We start from the raw sequence: 16,067 nt of genomic DNA, 5'->3' as shown, positions 1-16,067 counted from the left end.
CTCCTCTTGTTTCTCCTTCCTCACATATCTCTCTTTGTGTGACTTCTTGCAGACAAGGCCTGGCAGATTATTTAGAAGGATATCACAATCAAGTCAACATCTGCCTTCAAAATGAGGTACGTGTTGTCCCTTTGCAGTCCTGGAAAGTAAAAGGATATTAAGATGATATATGTGTCCTGAATGTCTTTGATATGTGTAGTACAGATTTTAAATGGATCTTTGTGAAGCTCCGCTGTGTACGGAAAGCTTTACGTAATAATGAAATTTATTTTGTGATGTCTTCTCCAGACAGAAATCTGAGTATACTATTACATACAGTGAATGCATGCTTTCTAGGGATGCCACATCTGGTTCTCAGCCAGTGTGTGTTTCTGTTGAGTACGTAATTGAATGCAGACTGAAGCTAAACTCCCCACCTCAACACGACTTTAACCTGATGAATGAATCAAGATCCAGGGTGCCTTGACAAAATAATGGCATGTACAATAATTGATGCTCTTTCAGAAGGAATATGGGTTTTGTATTACCACTTGTTTGCACACACACAGTCGGCTGGTTTGAGTTAAAATCACTGTTTGGATGAGAGTGTGTGTGAATTGAGTGTGTGAATTGTTGGGGTTTGTTCTCTCACAGATTACCGTTTACAGACAAGCTGAAAACAGAAGTGTAGGATATCCCTTTCACAACGAGCGTGTAAAACAATGTGTATCTCTATACTCAGAGTACCCAGTATAAGACGGTGGACCGGGTGGTGCAGACTCTGAAGAACCTGTGCTGTGCTCTGGACGAGATGGAGACCCAGGCCATCACAGAGGCCGTCAAAAGGCTGAAACACACCGTCAATTTACCTCAGACACGCTCCCCCAAGGTGGGCTAACAAGCAGCATGCTTCACACATTCATACAGAGCATTGTTTAGCTGTAAGGATGTCTTTGTGAGACTACTGTGTTTTGCATTGCAGATGGGGACCACATCGTCTGGTCAATCGTCGAATGGTACGTACACACACACACACACACACCCTCAACCTCTATTCATTCTACAAGCTTTTGGTACCGTAAACATTATGTATGCGACTGTGGTGTGCAGTGATATTACTCACAAGACTTTTTAAAAGTGTCTAGTATTTGGGATAAAAAGCTAATTAAATACTTCAAAGATGCATTCATAATGTTGAAGTTTAGTCTTGATCAACATTTTCACTAATTTTTTGTCTATTCCTTCGTTTAAAACTTAGTATATCTGCACAAATGCAGATAAGGATCAGGCTACATTACTAATATTATCATTCAATATGTGAATTAGATTACACTGGTGGCTGCGTAGCATTGTTCCCACTCTGTGATTTCCAAACTAACAGAATCCAAAGATCCACTTTTCAAATTGAGGATTTTTTATTTATTTGTATTGATTCATTACGTTTTTAGAGTGATGACATTTTAACTTCATTTGAAAAATACTCAAAAGAAGCTTTCCATAAATACAACATTACGTTTGGTAAAGCCCTAGTTCCAGTGCTTTTATCCACCTTCTGATAACAGTGTGATCCTCCTGCTCTGACAGGTCACAGCAGTCCTGTGGAGGAAGGCATGGCCTCACTGACTCAGGCTCTGTACGATCTGGCCAAGCTCTACCTGCGCTCCTTCTGCCCCCCCTCCACCTCCTTCAGCTCCCCTGCACTGCCCCAGTCTGCAGACGGGGAAGGCTTGGAGGGGAAAGGCAGCAAAGACGCTTCCGGCACCACAGACCACCTTCAGTTCACTCTGTTCGCCCTGCACGGCATCCCGTCCAACTGGGTCAGCAGGTAAACACCGGATCAACGATGCTGCAACGTAACCTCATTATAGAATGACATCATGAAGCATGACGCTCGATAGACTTTCTAGCAGAGCATTTAATATTCCACCACGATGAAAGCTAAACGATTACTTTTTAAGGACTCTTTCCTCTGCGGTAGGATAATTAGAGCCCTTAATCATGCGTCTGTTCTTGCACGATCGCCCACTTGTTCAGTATTATTAGTGCCACCCACATTTCTCTTAATTGTACTTCTGCAAGATCGAGTCAGAGCTGAAGACAGAAAGCAGAGGAAGGCAGTGCAGAGTTTTAATCACCCTATTTGCCAAATCAAGAACCAACGGCTTCCTCTCTAGAGTACAGTCCTACAATAACAATGTGTGTCAAGCAGCAAGTGTTTTTGCACGTTACGGCGCAGGCTTGCAGACTTTGCTGCCACAGCACATCGCTTTGTTTTTTTCTCCTGAAAAAACGGCTTTGGTGTTGCACCCCACGTCGTCTTTTTCCACGCCAGTGTCCAGTTTCTCTTTATCTCCTGCCTGTGTCTGGGCCGCAGAGCTGAGCCAAATTTTCCGTTCCCAGCTCTGTCATGCATCAGTAGCCAGGATCAGTGCATCTCTAACAAGCCCTTCCGCAGTTGCATAGTTGTGAAGTCTAGTCTATATCTTGATGTAGGAGGAAAGATTAAAAGGTCACAGACTTTGAAATTGCACAGGAAATATGAGTGAATATGGGAAGACTATATGCAACAGTTTTTTCACATCAGAATTAAGGAATCTGAATCAGAATGGTGACCAGTCTTCCGCTATAGTTTAGTAAGACACCAACCAAGAAAAGGTTTGTTAAGACTAAGGTCAGTTTTAAAGAGGCCCTATTATGCTTTTTGGGGTTTTTCCCTTTCCTGTAGTGTGTTTAAATAGGTTTCTGTGCATGTAAATGGTCTGCAAAGGTTAAAATCCCACAGTTGTGCCTGAAACTCCTCCATTTGACTCCTTTCAGTACCTAACACTTGCGCTTCTATTGGCTAGCTCTCCACGACATTGTACGTGTTAGACTAAGGGGCGGGACATCTCTTAAGTGGTTGACCAATCACAACAGTAGCAGCCAGCTATCCAATCAGAGCAGACTGGGCTCTGGTTTCAGACAGAGAGGGAAAAGAGGTGCTGCAGCACAGGCAGTATGAGAAAAATAAAGAGCTTTTTGAACATTAAAGCCTGGAGACATGTCACAGGAGAGAAAAAAAATACAAATATGATCAAGAACATTATCATAAAATGTAGCTCTGTTACCCTGACTGTAAGATGTAGTCCGTCTTCAAAGAGCTGCTGCTCCCGGCCTTCCCTCCATAGTAATTTTCTGGTCAGCCAGTGAGGCCTTCATAACGAGAGGAACTGCTTAATAACAGGCCTATTTACTCCAGCATGCCTCTTCCAGCTGCTATTTTAAGCCAGCCCTAAACATTGCTGCAGTGACAGTCATTCCAAAGACACGTCCGAAAATATTTGGCTCCTCACATCCCAGAGCCAGAGGGACAGGGCGAGTGCCAAAGGCAGATCTGTTGTGTTGTGGTGTTACTGTAAGGCTGCCTTATTGAGTGTCTGGCGTGGCTGCGGCTCGCGTGTCATCCATCTGGAGCCTCAGTGGATGCCCCCGCATTTACAGCATATTGAGACACGGAGTGGTGGAGCTGCCAACGCAGATGGCACGGAGCAGGGGATGGAGCCTGCAGTAGGGAAAGTGTGACTCGCATATCTATCTCCTATAGAAACAAAGAGGGTTATTTATCATGACCGTGTGATTAGTTTTATTGCATCACATCTGGATATATAAAACCCTTTTGTCTATATCTCTTTAAACTTTACACTGTAAAGGTTTAGTTTTTCAAAGCATGCGAGCTTATAGTTATAGAGTATATAGTATGGTTATAAAAAGTAGTTTTACTGTACGTTTAGAGCACATCCTGGTCCTCCCACACAGGTGTTTTCAGTTACCTCTTCTCTGAGGCAACGACTCCCACACTATCCTATATGTTACACTGCTGTGAAACACTTAGACCTATTTAACAGTTGTTCACTAATCAAATCATTTAATGAATGCATATTAAAGGGAAATGCTGCCACCTTTTATGTCCAATAAGTGTCCGTTTCCTGGCAGCTATTCCACGTAACAATCATCATCAAATAAATGTGAATTATAAGAATGTGGCCCCGGTGCTAATATTATTGTGTTGTTTGGTTTCAGTTATGAGAAGTACTTCCTGATGTGTTCCCTCACACACAACGGAAAGAACCTGTTCAAACCGGTCCAGTCCAAGAGAGTGGGCACGTACAAAAACTTCTTCTACCACATCAAGTGGGACGAACTGTGAGTGATTTCTTGCCTCTCTCCTTTCCTCTCTATCCTTTCCTTTCCTTTACTTCCCTTCCCTTCCCTCTCATTTCCTTTCCTTTCATTTACTTACCTTTCCTTTAATTTCCTTTGTTACGTCCTGTATCTTCCCTTCCCTTCCCTTTCCTCTCCTTTCCTTTCCTTTTGTATTGTATGGTTTTCTTTCCTCTTGTCTTTTCTTGCCTTCCCTTTTCGCTCCTTTCCTCAGCCTTTCTATCGTTTCCTCTCTTCCTCTTATTTTACCTCCTTATTTCCTCTTCTCTCCTCTCATTTTCCTTTCTCTTATCCCTGTTTTATTTCCTTTCCTTTCCTTTCTTTTTCCCTCATCTTCTCTTAATATATACATTTCCTCTCCTCCCCTCTTTGACATTTCCCTCAGAACTACATCACGCTGTTTGCTCTGATCTCTCCTGCCTCTCACACCTTCTCTTTCTCCTCTCTCAGGATCAACTTCCCCATAGCGGTAGCCGTCCTCCCTCTGGAGTCCACTCTGAGCCTGACTCTGTTCGGGGTTCTGAACCAGAATGCCAGCGGCTCCCCAGACTCCAACAAACAGAGGAAAGCTCCAGAGCTGCTTGGAAAAGTCTCCATGCCGCTGTTTGACTTCAGACGGTGAGGAGCGAGGAGCAGCCGGCAGTGGCTGCTCGTGTTTTTGCATATCATTTGAGTGGATGTCCCACTTGTTATGGAATATCACCCAGCTGTGATAGATAACAACTGTGCAAATCGGTCACTCAGCAGGAATGAGGAACATACATAGATAATAATACAGAGTTTTTTAATTATGTGTATCACACCTTTTGTACAGGAAATTTCCAAAACACAAAATAATCATCAAAATTGATTAAAAAAGGACAACATACTTGTTTTACATGCTGCTGCAACGGAAACATTTCCCAATTTGGGATCAGTAAAGTGTATCTTATTTAAAAACATACATTTACTCTGTTCTTATCTCAACAATTACTCCTCCTACTAATTCCCCTTGAGTGCCCTCTCCACCAATCACTGTCTCTGGGGTTGTAAATACACATTCCTCCTACTTTATCAATGAACGCGGAATCCCAACAGGTCTTCATTAAACCAATTGTGGCCTTTTTTTGTGTGATGGAGCTTCAGAAGAACTAAGACATTGTAAAATCATGCCCTTTCACTTCCTCTGCTTCTGTTTGGAACAATTGCTTATTCTGGTTGTTTGTTTTTTGTTGTTTTTTCTGACTCTTGCTGACTGTGTTTCTCAGGGTGCTTGCCCGGGGCAGTCAGCTGTTGTGTGTGTGGACGTCTCCTGAGGGAGCTGCTGCTCCCGGCGGCTCTGCAGGCAGCCGCAGGAGGGTTCCCGCAGAGAGGATAGTGCTACAGGTGAGTGCTGCTGCTGGAGGAGCGTTAGCGGTGGTTGTAACATAGCAGTCATGACTGATAACTAATCAGAATTGTACTGCTCTAGAATTTGTTTTCAGAGTAGTATTGTTTGTGGTGGTAGAAGACTTGGTATAGTGTTCAGAAGAGTGAACTGATCCCAAACCTGGTATTTGTCTCCCTATCAGGTGGACTTCCCCAACCCTCCATTAGACGTTTTATACGTAGGACCCAAGGAAGAGCCCAGACCAGAGCCCAACACGCTGGAGGAGCTGGACCCTGATCTGAGACGCAAACTGGAGAAAATCTGCAGCAGAGCTTCCAACTTTGGGTAGGAGATTCCCCTCATGCTTTCACAACTATAAATGGGATTACAATCTGAGAGTATATCCCACTAGCTATTATTGTGGCAGCCTCAACTGTAGCCCATTGACTGCTTCCTGGGCTCTGTGAAGACTTTAAATAGTGACTCGTAAGACTCCCAGTCGTGCACAGACACAGTGTTCCTGGAGAGATTTATCCCCTTCAGCAGACAGCTTTTTGGCCGCCTCTCAGACCACCCGAAATCCGTTGGACTTAATAGATTTACGGAGATTTTTAAAAGATGTCACTGACTTGCCAGCCGCGGTTCCCCATAAACGCCTGCATGTTGTCTGCTGCAGCGTGTCTGTTCCCCCCCAGCTGCTCCAGGCCGGCTCAATGCTCTCCTGTGCCTGCGGCCAGCCAAATCTCCTCAACCCTGCCAACATCCATGAGCCTAAAACGCCACTTTAGGACAGAGCGTTCTCTCACTGGGCTCTCACCGCCTGCTGCCTGTCCGGCCCATTCATCCCTCCAGCCTCCAGGCATAGGACTGCTGGAGCTGCAGTTTCACTCATCTGCCATGGGGGGGTATCCCTGAAGGGCAAATATTTGTTTTTATTAATATGGGGATGTCAGGGTAAAAAAACAGACCACAAACTCAGAGAGGCAAACGCTATCTGACAGATATTTCACTTCATTTCGCTTAAAGTACCGCTGCAAACACAGGACCAGAATCAGGTTTATTGCCACAGGTTTAAAGAGGAGTTTCCTTTGTTGTATGAAAAAGCATATATAGTTGTTCGATTTTGAAAGAGTAGTCATTGTGAGAATAAAAAAAGTGGTTGATCAGCGGTCTGTGGTGCGATGTGACCGACATGCCTTTTAGTTTCACCGGGCAAACATTAACTGCTTGTATTGACAGGAAACTATCCAAGAAATGTCACACCTGTTGAGTGGTGTTCAGTCACCAGTGTCATGTGACCCTCAGGTCTCATGACACGGTTGTCCTCTTGTACCTTTATTTGTTTAGGGAAGTTCATCTAACCATGTCAGCTCTTTTTCTGTCAACGAGGTTCACATTTTAAAACTCGTACACACTTTCCAGCTCACCTCTGAGGATTTCCTCTGAAAAAAAGGTGGAACGGGGGGTCTGTGCTTACATTACTGAAGATAGTTTACTGCTCACTTTCCTGACATGCTCTCAGGATTACAATGCTTTTTGTCATCTGCACACCAGAATTATATCTGGTCCTGCCAAATATAATTGGACTAATTGGAAATACTCTCCTAAAAAAATGTAAGACAAATATTTGACTTTAAAAAAAAGATAATAACTAAAAGAAACGAGATAAAAACACATTTGTGGATCCAAATGATTTATTTCCCTCTCACCCCTCTCGTCTGTCTCTGCTCCGCCTCCAGGCTGAAGCGAGCCGACCACCAGCTCCTGTGGGACCACCGGCTCCACTGCAGGAAGGACCACCCCAGCAGCCTCCCCAAGGTGCTGGCCAGTGCTCCCAGCTGGGACTGGGCCAGCATGGCTCACATCCACTCCCTGCTGCACCACTGGCCCCTGCTGCCCCCCGTCACCGCGCTGGAGCTGCTGCATTCAAAGTACGCTCAACACCTCGACTCACACCTGAACCATGCATTTCCTTTTTATATTCAGGGGGAAAATGTCATGCTCTTCTACTTAATTTCCTGTTTTGGTCCTTTTTTGGTTCCTGCTTCTATAGAAATGAACCATATCTCTAATTATGTGTGATTTCTGTTATTGTAGGTTTGCAGATACAGAAGTGAGAAATGTGGCAGTGAGCTGGATTGAGAAGAGCAGTGATGATGAGCTGGCTGATTACCTGCCACAGCTAGTACAGGTACAGATAAAACACACACACAGATCCGCACTCTACATGCACTTTAAAATACTCCTGAGACTCATCTCACTCCTTCACTTATTATTTAAGTCCTATTTCTTGTGTAATTACTCCCAATTGTCTTTTTATCTTCTTAGGCGTTAAAGTTTGACTGTCACCTAAAAAACGCCCTCGTCATGTTCCTGCTGTCCAGAGCGCTGGGCAACATCAACATCGCCCACTACCTCTACTGGTGAGTTCCCAGCAGAACAGAAGCATCAACCAGCAAACAAATAAAAACCTACAGAGAAATGTTTAGAAAAATGTGTCTTATAAGAAGAATGCATCATTTCACATGAGTTAAACCACTTTGGTGTGTGTGTGTGTGTGTGTGTGTGTGTGTGTGTGTGTGTGTGTGTGTGTGTGTGTGTGTGTGTGTGTGTGTGTGTGTGTGTGTGTGTGTGTGTGTGTGTGTGTGTGTGTGTGTGTGTGTGTGTAGGCTGCTGAAGGATGCTGTGCAGGACCCCGCCTGGGGGAGGCGCTATGAGCGGGTGCTGGGTGCGCTGCTGTGTCTGTGCGGGGTGAAGCTGAGGGCCGAACTGGAGAAGCAGACCCACCTCGTCACTCTGCTGGGGGCCGTGGCCGAGAGGGTCCGACAGGCCGGGGGCTCCACACGACAGGTGTGTGTGTGTGTGTGTGTGTGGAATTCTGAATATATTGAACGGTACTTTATTGTGTCTGTGTGTTGGAAATTTTGATGTATGTTTTTCATTCCTCTGTGTTCAGGTGGCGCTGCAGGAGGGTCTGGAAAACGTTCAGAACTTCTTCGGGAGGAACAGCTGTCGGCTGCCCCTCTGCCCCAGTCTGGTGGCCAAGGAGCTCAACATTAAGGTAACACACACACACACACACACACACACACACACACACACACACACACACACACACACACACACACACACATTCAGCAGTCTCAAGTCGTAGTAGTCATATACAGTTTTATTTTATGCTTGTATTCAGGTCAGTCCTCTATCCTTCTCTCCTCATCACACTGTAATATCTGACCCTCCCAGAATGAGCAGGAGTTGATGCTTAACTGTAACATGGCAGAGAAATACACAGGGCAGCAGAAAAGATCTGTCCGTCAGTTGATCAGGAAAAACCAAATAGGCCACAGACTTTTTGTAGAACCTCTGTTGTTCAAACCACTGAGGAAATGAACTCGGGACACTTTCAGCAACGTATGAAACTCATGCATTGGTGTATTCTCCACAGTCCCATTCTTCAGAAAATGTGCGCGATAAAGAAGCTTTCTTTCATTAGTGAACCTCAGGCTTTATAGAGACGATTATAGTTTAAATGGTATATTAAGGTAGACCCTGTTTGACATGACTTTGATTTTCCTCAGATGTTTTGATCATGCTGTAATTTGTCTTGCATGGTGATATGATGACTTGCAGTATGTAGTGTTTTTCGGTTGGGGAGACAAAATAATTAGTAGCATTAAAAAAACATATTTAAAAAACTAGGATACAAAGAAAACAATAAGAAAGACATGATGAAATAATGTTGTACAGATTAAAAAAAATAACAAAACAGCATAATGCGGTGCAGAACATGATTTATACTGTGTGTGTGTGTGTGTGTGTGTGTGTGTGTGTGTGTGTGTGTGTGTGTGTGTGTGTGTGTGTGTGTGTGTGTGTGTGTGTGTGTGTGTGTGTGTGTGTGTGTGTGTGTGTGTGTAGGCCTGCTCCTTCTTCAACTCCAACGCAGTTCCTCTCAAGCTGGCCCTGGTGAACGCCGACCCACTGGGAGAAGAGATCAATGTGATGTTCAAGGTACTGTGCACACACACACACACACACACACTATATTTACAACTGTGCATAGAAACGCCTAACAATGCACACACTACATGAACAGCCATCATTATATGGAACCTAAAAAAACTGGTTCTTGTGTATCCTCCACACGCTCCACTCGTTTACTCTCTGTTGTTATTTGGTTCATAGAATTTGTTGCTCCCAACTGTTGTTTACATGCTTCTCCTCTGAACACTGCGCCCCCTGGTGGATGAAGTGAAATCCAAACAATAATAATAAAGGTGCAGGGTCTTGGTGTAACTTGAGTCTCTGTGTGTGTGTGTGTGTGTGTGTGTGTGTGTGTGTGTGTGTCAGGTTGGGGAGGACCTGAGGCAGGACATGCTGGCTCTTCAGATGATCCGCATCATGGACCGCATCTGGCTGCAGGAGGGGCTAGACCTGCGTATCGTCAACTTCAAATGCATCTCCACCGGCAAGGACAAAGGTGACGGGAAAACACAGACAGGCCCCATTTACATGTGAAGTTCAGGTTATTTATTTATACCCGTAGGTAGATTTGGTTGAAGCCTCCCGATTTGGATAAACCTAAGAGATTTAGGACACTTGCATTGAGCCACAAAAAATACATTTATTAAATACACTTGGGTATCATTAATGCAGTCTGATACAGCAGTCCTGCAATAAATCCTGTTTTAAGAGCTGGACGGTGATGGCCAAAGAATTTATTTATAGAAGAAGTGTAACTACTGCACTTAAAATTGCTATTTTAATAAACAAATGAACAGATAAAACTGTATACAAGTTATATTACATATTAGAAAATGTACATACACATAGAAGTACAGTAAGTTAACAGTACAAATATTAAGTATGGTAAGAAGATGCCTTAAAAGATTACCGTTGCCTTGTTATTGTAGCACAAAGATATGTATAGTTTCTACACTGGTCTAAAGAGGAAATGACCTTTCTCTCTGAAATTAAAACATATGGCAACAGGAAGAGCAGATGAGCTGTTCACTGAGGTGGTCATTTAAAAGAAGGATGTGTTCAGCTGCAGTCAGAAGGCACAGCAGGAATCATTCACACATCTTGTCCTGAAATCTAAACCGACTTTACCCTAAAGACGGATTGTTATTCACGAGCTACGTTTATAGGTTATGACTACTTGACATATTCCAATCGTCCATGGCAGTCCAGTATTTAAAAGTGAAAGAGCTGACTGTAATTGTGTTTATACGAGTTGTGATGTTTCTTAAAGGCATGGTGGAGCTGGTGCCGTCCTCCGACACCCTGAGAAAGATCCAGGTGGAGTACGGCGTCACCGGGTCCTTCAAAGACAAACCGCTGGCCGAGTGGCTCCGCAAGTACAACCCTGCAGAGGATGAGTATGAGAAGGTACAAACACAGAAAGCGTACGTGCTAAAAGGTAAAAGCACTTCAAACACAACAAGAAAAAACCAGGGAAACTATTATTTATCTCTCAGAAAGCAGGGGTTTCATAAATATTATGGATCTCAGTAAGACCTCTGAGCGGCTTCTAATCTTTTACGGTGTTAACACCTAAAAGGCTTAAATATTATAGCTGTAACTTTACTTTGACACAATGGCTTGGAGTGAAAAACACACAGTTGGTAAAATGTTTGAAGTTTATAGTCGTGGTACGCCCTTTGACTCCTATAAATGTGAAACCGTACTCCACACCTCTGACCCGTGTAATGTGCTGCTCAAGGTTTGACCCTGAACTCCAGCAGGACACAGGAATAAACCTGTCATCAGCGAACCGTTGTTTTCATTAATCCGTTGGTTCTTTTCTTGATTAATCTATTAGTTTTCTATCAAATAAGACAAGAAATTGTGAAAAACATCAATAATCTTTTCCCCAAATCCCTAGCAGCTGTTCTCAAATGTCTTTTTGTGTCTTAACAAGTCAGGAAATTGTCTATTAACTATCGTAAAGGAGGAGAGAATCTGGAAATATTAACACTTAAGGGGAAATAATATTTGCAGATAATTGAAATTGTCTGACTGTTTATCGAACTTATTTCTCAGCTCTAGTCATCAGATATTTATGTATATAGAGCTCTGATGTTTTTGACGACCTGTAAAGTCTATAAAACTCTTATAGTTTCTGGTTTTGCTTCAAATATCTGGAAAAGTAAGTAAAACATGAGGTCTTTCTGGTCTGAAAGTTCACTTCCTTCTCAAGCATTTGACATGTTTGCCCTCCACTTACACTACATCATTGCTGTATGAAGCTCAACAGAACCATACCTACAGCCTGAGCCCCTCGCTACGTATCCCCTGTTCTGAACTTGTTTCTTTGTGTCACACTTTCTCTCTTTTTGCTCAACTTTTAGGCGTCAGAGAACTTCATCTACTCGTGTGCAGGGTGCTGTGTGGCCACGTACGTTCTGGGCATCTGTGATCGTCATAACGACAACATCATGCTGCGCTCCACGGGTCACATGTTCCACATCGACTTCGGGAAGTTCCTGGGACACGCCCAGATGTTTGGCAGCTTCAAAAGGTGAGAATCAGATTAAATGCTCTTTATCTCGTGATTGTCAGATAAAGCTTTGGTTCGAGGTCAGTGTTTAAAGGTCTGTCCTTAAGGGTGTATCAGGAAGTGCACTGTCATCCGATTTTTTTATCAGCTCATTTTCAGATAGTAGGAGTCACGTACCAGATAGCTAACACAAAATCATAAAGAAACTTAACTCCATCGGTACCTTATCTAATAGGTGATGAGAACATGGACACTTTAGCTTTGTGCTCGTGTACAATATTAGACCAGAAATACTTCAGTACTTGCAGACCTGTCACAATGAATCAGACAATTAAGCACCAGAACATAGGTGCAGTTTTTTGTCAACAGAGCCCAAAAGTCCACTTTATTATTCTTTGTTTTAGTTTCTGTCGTATGGTTTTATATTCATTATTATCTTTGAATTTACACACAACATCAATTGCACATCGTTTTTCCTTGTGTGAGGGTCCAAGGACAGAGGGTGTCTTATTCTGTACACACTGTAAAGTCCAGTAGACAAATGTAAAATGTGTGATATTGGGCTATATAAATAAACGTTGATTGATTTTTATTCCAATTTAAATGTCTTTATATTCTCAAGAATTAAAAGTCCCTTTATTACTCTTTAATAATATGCTTACGTTATTATACCATCATATATTCATTACATCCGTGGCATAAAATGGCATTAGAATTACAGTAATATTGTCTTTGCAATCATTTCTGGAAATATACATACAGCTCCGGAAAAAATTAAGAGCCCACTCCAAATGTTTCTTAAATCTTTATCTCTACATGTATGGCAGCCATTCCAGTGACTGTTGAATTCCAACACCAATTTTTTCAGCGGCTGTATAAAAATCAACAAATGCAGTTGTGTAACAGATCTAAGGACACATGGACCTTTATTAGTTTCTAAGAATTCTACTGTGACTGCTCTGAGGGAGCCTGGATTTTGGGTGTGGGGTTTTCTACTCTATAAGATTAATGTTCATTATTTTCTGGCATGAAGTGGGTCATAGCTCTACAACTATGCAATTCTATTTTTACCTTCTTCGCACATCGACTGAAATATTCAGAGGCTCTGTAGTAACTCAAGGCTGACCCTGTGGCAGTTTTAGAGTTGTGCATTCACTCTCTAATGCATATTTTCCCACTGATTAAAACTTCTTGACTAACTTTGCTCACATGATTCATTTATATCTCCTCTCCTTGTCTCCCTTCAGGGACCGCGCTCCTTTCGTTCTGACCTCTGACATGGCGTATGTCATCAACGGAGGCGAGCGACCCACCAGCCGCTTCCAGCTGTTTGTGGATTTGTGTTGCCAGGCCTACAACCTCATCCGCAAACACTCCGGGCTCTTCCTCAACCTGCTGTCACTGGTAAGGCACAATATATATAACACCCAACATTAATTAATATGTGTATATTTTGAGATTAGGTACAAATTATGGTGTCAGATGTATTGTTACTGTACAAAATGATGGGCAATTAATGGTTTGATGGTTTGATGTGTGCTGTAGATGACGTCCTCCGGCCTCCCGGAGCTGACGGGCTCTCAGGATCTGAAGTATGTGTTTGACGCCCTGCAGCCGCACAACACAGATGCTGAGGCAACCATCTTCTTCACCAGGTAAACACATCAACTCCTGTTCTCCCAGCGCTGATCAAAAATAACTATTTGTCAGCTAAAGTAAAAGAAATTGGCAGCTTGGGCTAACTTTAAACTGAATTACTCAATTGTCAACATTGGAAATTCTAAATAAGTGAGAAGTAATGGTGTTTTTTTTATATTTGACAAGTATTCCCATGTGCACAGCTGCTATTTTGGCCACAGCTGTTATTTAATCTTTTCTTTTTTATGTTGCTACTCACTGGCAGTCCACCAGGTGGCGCCATACGCACAGCAAGAAAGATAATAGCTGCTGTCTTGCATTACAGAATCTGAAAGCTCCTGAAACACTACAAATAGTATCAAGGGCAGCCTTGCCTTTCGAGAACCAGTCGGGTTGGATTGTAAACTAAGTTTGTTTGTATAACAGCTTTAAGATAAAAAGATAAAAACCTACAGACAGTTGTTTCACCTTCACCTCATGTTTAGTTTTAACTTTTTAAGTGGCTTTTTATTCAGTCCACCAAGTTCTTAAGCCAATTAATCTGCAAGAATATCTTATTTCTGACTTTTTTCTAAAATGTTAACCTTTGGTAAAGACCGAATGTACTCCGAGGAGGGAGGTGAAACTTGAAAAAGCATTTATTAAAAGTAGATTAAAGCTGTACAGCAGATGATCTCCATTCAAATCACATTTTGCCTGGTTCACCACTGACGTGATCAATCAATATTATATGCTATAGCTATAACACTGCATTGAATGACTCAAACCCAGCGATTGAACTTGCAGCAGCTTACGAGCTGAAATAATAAATAATAAAATAATAAAAAATAGCACTTTATAACAAAGGAATAACGAAAAGAAACAAAGTTCTCCTGTATCAATATATCAAAAATCATACAAAATGTTTCTCTAATATAATGTTTATAGGCTGATAGAGTCCAGTCTGGGCAGCGTGGCGACCAAGTTCAACTTCTTCATCCACAACCTCGCCCAGCTGCGGTTCTCCGGTCTGCCGGCCAACGACGAGCCCATCCTGTCCTTCTCCCCGAAGACGTACACCATGAAGCAGGAGGGCCGCATCCTCCACGCATCCATTTTCTCCTTCCAGAAGAGATACAACCCCGACAAGCACTACGTGAGTGTGTCACGCTCCGTCAATTCTCTGGATGTACATTTTAGAAAAGCTCTCACCCCTGACTCCACGTTTGTCCCCCTGCCTGTCTTCTCTCTGCAGACGTATGTGGTGAGGATCCTGAGGGAAGCTCAGACGGAGCCCCAGTTTCTCTTTCGCACTTTCGATGAGTTCCAGGAGCTCCACAACAAACTGACCATCCTCTTCCCTCTGTGGAAGCTGCCCAGGTAAATCATGACACCTGACTCTCAGCATTTCTGTTGAATTGTACCAAAAGCAAATAATTAACTTCTCAACTTCCATTTTTGATCGTCTGAGACGCTACGTCAGTGCTTTTCTTAAAGGAGAGTAAAATCAGATTTTGTGAAGTTGTTAATTAACCTTGTCTCTCTTTTTCCTATCTTCAGTTTCCCTAACAAGATGGTTCTCGGCCGCACCCACATCAAAGAGGTGGCAGCCAAGAGGAAGCTGGAGCTCAACAACTATGTGCACAACCTGTTGAGGAGCTCCACAGAGGTCACACAGGTACACATATTTAAACAGATACTCCCAGCAGAACAATGTTAGGTACGGGTCAAGGAAGTAACCTCATGTTCTCTGTCTCCAGTGTGACCTGGTGTACACCTACTTTCATCCAATTGCACGGGATGACAAGACAGAAGGTTTAGATGCCACGCCGAAAGCACTTGGTAAATAAAACCTGCACTTTTCACTCCCGTTCTTGAAGTTTCAGACTCACTGTATGATACTGTATGAAGTGTCATTTATTGGGTAACAAATACTTTTTACCTAAGAGAGTGGATGTGGTGTTACCTTCCTTTGTTTTTGTTTTGTTTTGTTTCCTGATTGTGATGATTGTATGTGTTGCAGAGCCTCCTCTGAGTCCCACCTCAGGTCGGGTGGAAGGAGAAGTGAAGCTCTCGATCTCCTACAGGAACAGCAACCTCTTCATCATGGTCATGCACATCAGAGATCTGGTAAACACAGACATAATTTAATACAGAGGCCCATTCACAGCTTTGTCAGATGGTTATTTAGTTCCACTTGTTTTGTTTATCTATCTTTTTTCATATTATGTCTCTGCTTGCTTTTAGGTTTCTGAGGATGGAACCGATCCCAACCCATATGTGAAAACCTACCTGCTTCCAGATCCACACAAGACCTCCAAACGCAAGACAAAGATCTCGAGGAAAACCAGGAACCCTACTTTCAATGAGATGGTTAGGAAGTTCTTTAAAAAAATGTGCCTGCCTTTTTATACTTGATGTTAT

General features: G+C 42.9%; 1 protein-coding gene across 2 annotated transcripts in view; it reads left to right on the top strand.

Annotated features, from left to right (window-relative positions):
• Positions 1–16,067, top strand: part of pik3c2a (phosphatidylinositol-4-phosphate 3-kinase, catalytic subunit type 2 alpha) — a 48,900-nt gene that overhangs the window by 30,747 nt on the left and 2,086 nt on the right. For both annotated transcript variants that reach the window (XM_063910227.1, XM_063910235.1), the window contains exons 8-32: positions 53–116; positions 722–868; positions 962–995; positions 1,564–1,804; positions 4,039–4,161; positions 4,630–4,797; positions 5,427–5,544; positions 5,730–5,872; positions 7,267–7,458; positions 7,625–7,718; positions 7,856–7,950; positions 8,197–8,377; positions 8,484–8,588; positions 9,443–9,535; positions 9,875–10,004; positions 10,779–10,915; positions 11,878–12,047; positions 13,274–13,430; positions 13,572–13,681; positions 14,592–14,799; positions 14,899–15,023; positions 15,204–15,321; positions 15,404–15,485; positions 15,667–15,773; positions 15,891–16,016. In XM_063910227.1, coding sequence (XP_063766297.1) covers positions 53–116; positions 722–868; positions 962–995; positions 1,564–1,804; positions 4,039–4,161; positions 4,630–4,797; positions 5,427–5,544; positions 5,730–5,872; positions 7,267–7,458; positions 7,625–7,718; positions 7,856–7,950; positions 8,197–8,377; positions 8,484–8,588; positions 9,443–9,535; positions 9,875–10,004; positions 10,779–10,915; positions 11,878–12,047; positions 13,274–13,430; positions 13,572–13,681; positions 14,592–14,799; positions 14,899–15,023; positions 15,204–15,321; positions 15,404–15,485; positions 15,667–15,773; positions 15,891–16,016 — 3,268 coding nt within the window. The remainder of the gene's footprint in view (positions 1–52; positions 117–721; positions 869–961; positions 996–1,563; positions 1,805–4,038; positions 4,162–4,629; positions 4,798–5,426; positions 5,545–5,729; positions 5,873–7,266; positions 7,459–7,624; positions 7,719–7,855; positions 7,951–8,196; positions 8,378–8,483; positions 8,589–9,442; positions 9,536–9,874; positions 10,005–10,778; positions 10,916–11,877; positions 12,048–13,273; positions 13,431–13,571; positions 13,682–14,591; positions 14,800–14,898; positions 15,024–15,203; positions 15,322–15,403; positions 15,486–15,666; positions 15,774–15,890; positions 16,017–16,067) is intronic.

The sequence above is a fragment of the Eleginops maclovinus genome, chromosome 2, assembly GCF_036324505.1.
Source record: "Eleginops maclovinus isolate JMC-PN-2008 ecotype Puerto Natales chromosome 2, JC_Emac_rtc_rv5, whole genome shotgun sequence".
Taxonomy (NCBI): Eukaryota; Metazoa; Chordata; class Actinopteri; order Perciformes; family Eleginopidae; genus Eleginops; species Eleginops maclovinus.
The sequence above is the reverse complement of the archived record's forward strand: the minus strand, read 5'-3'. Positions and strand labels throughout refer to the sequence as shown.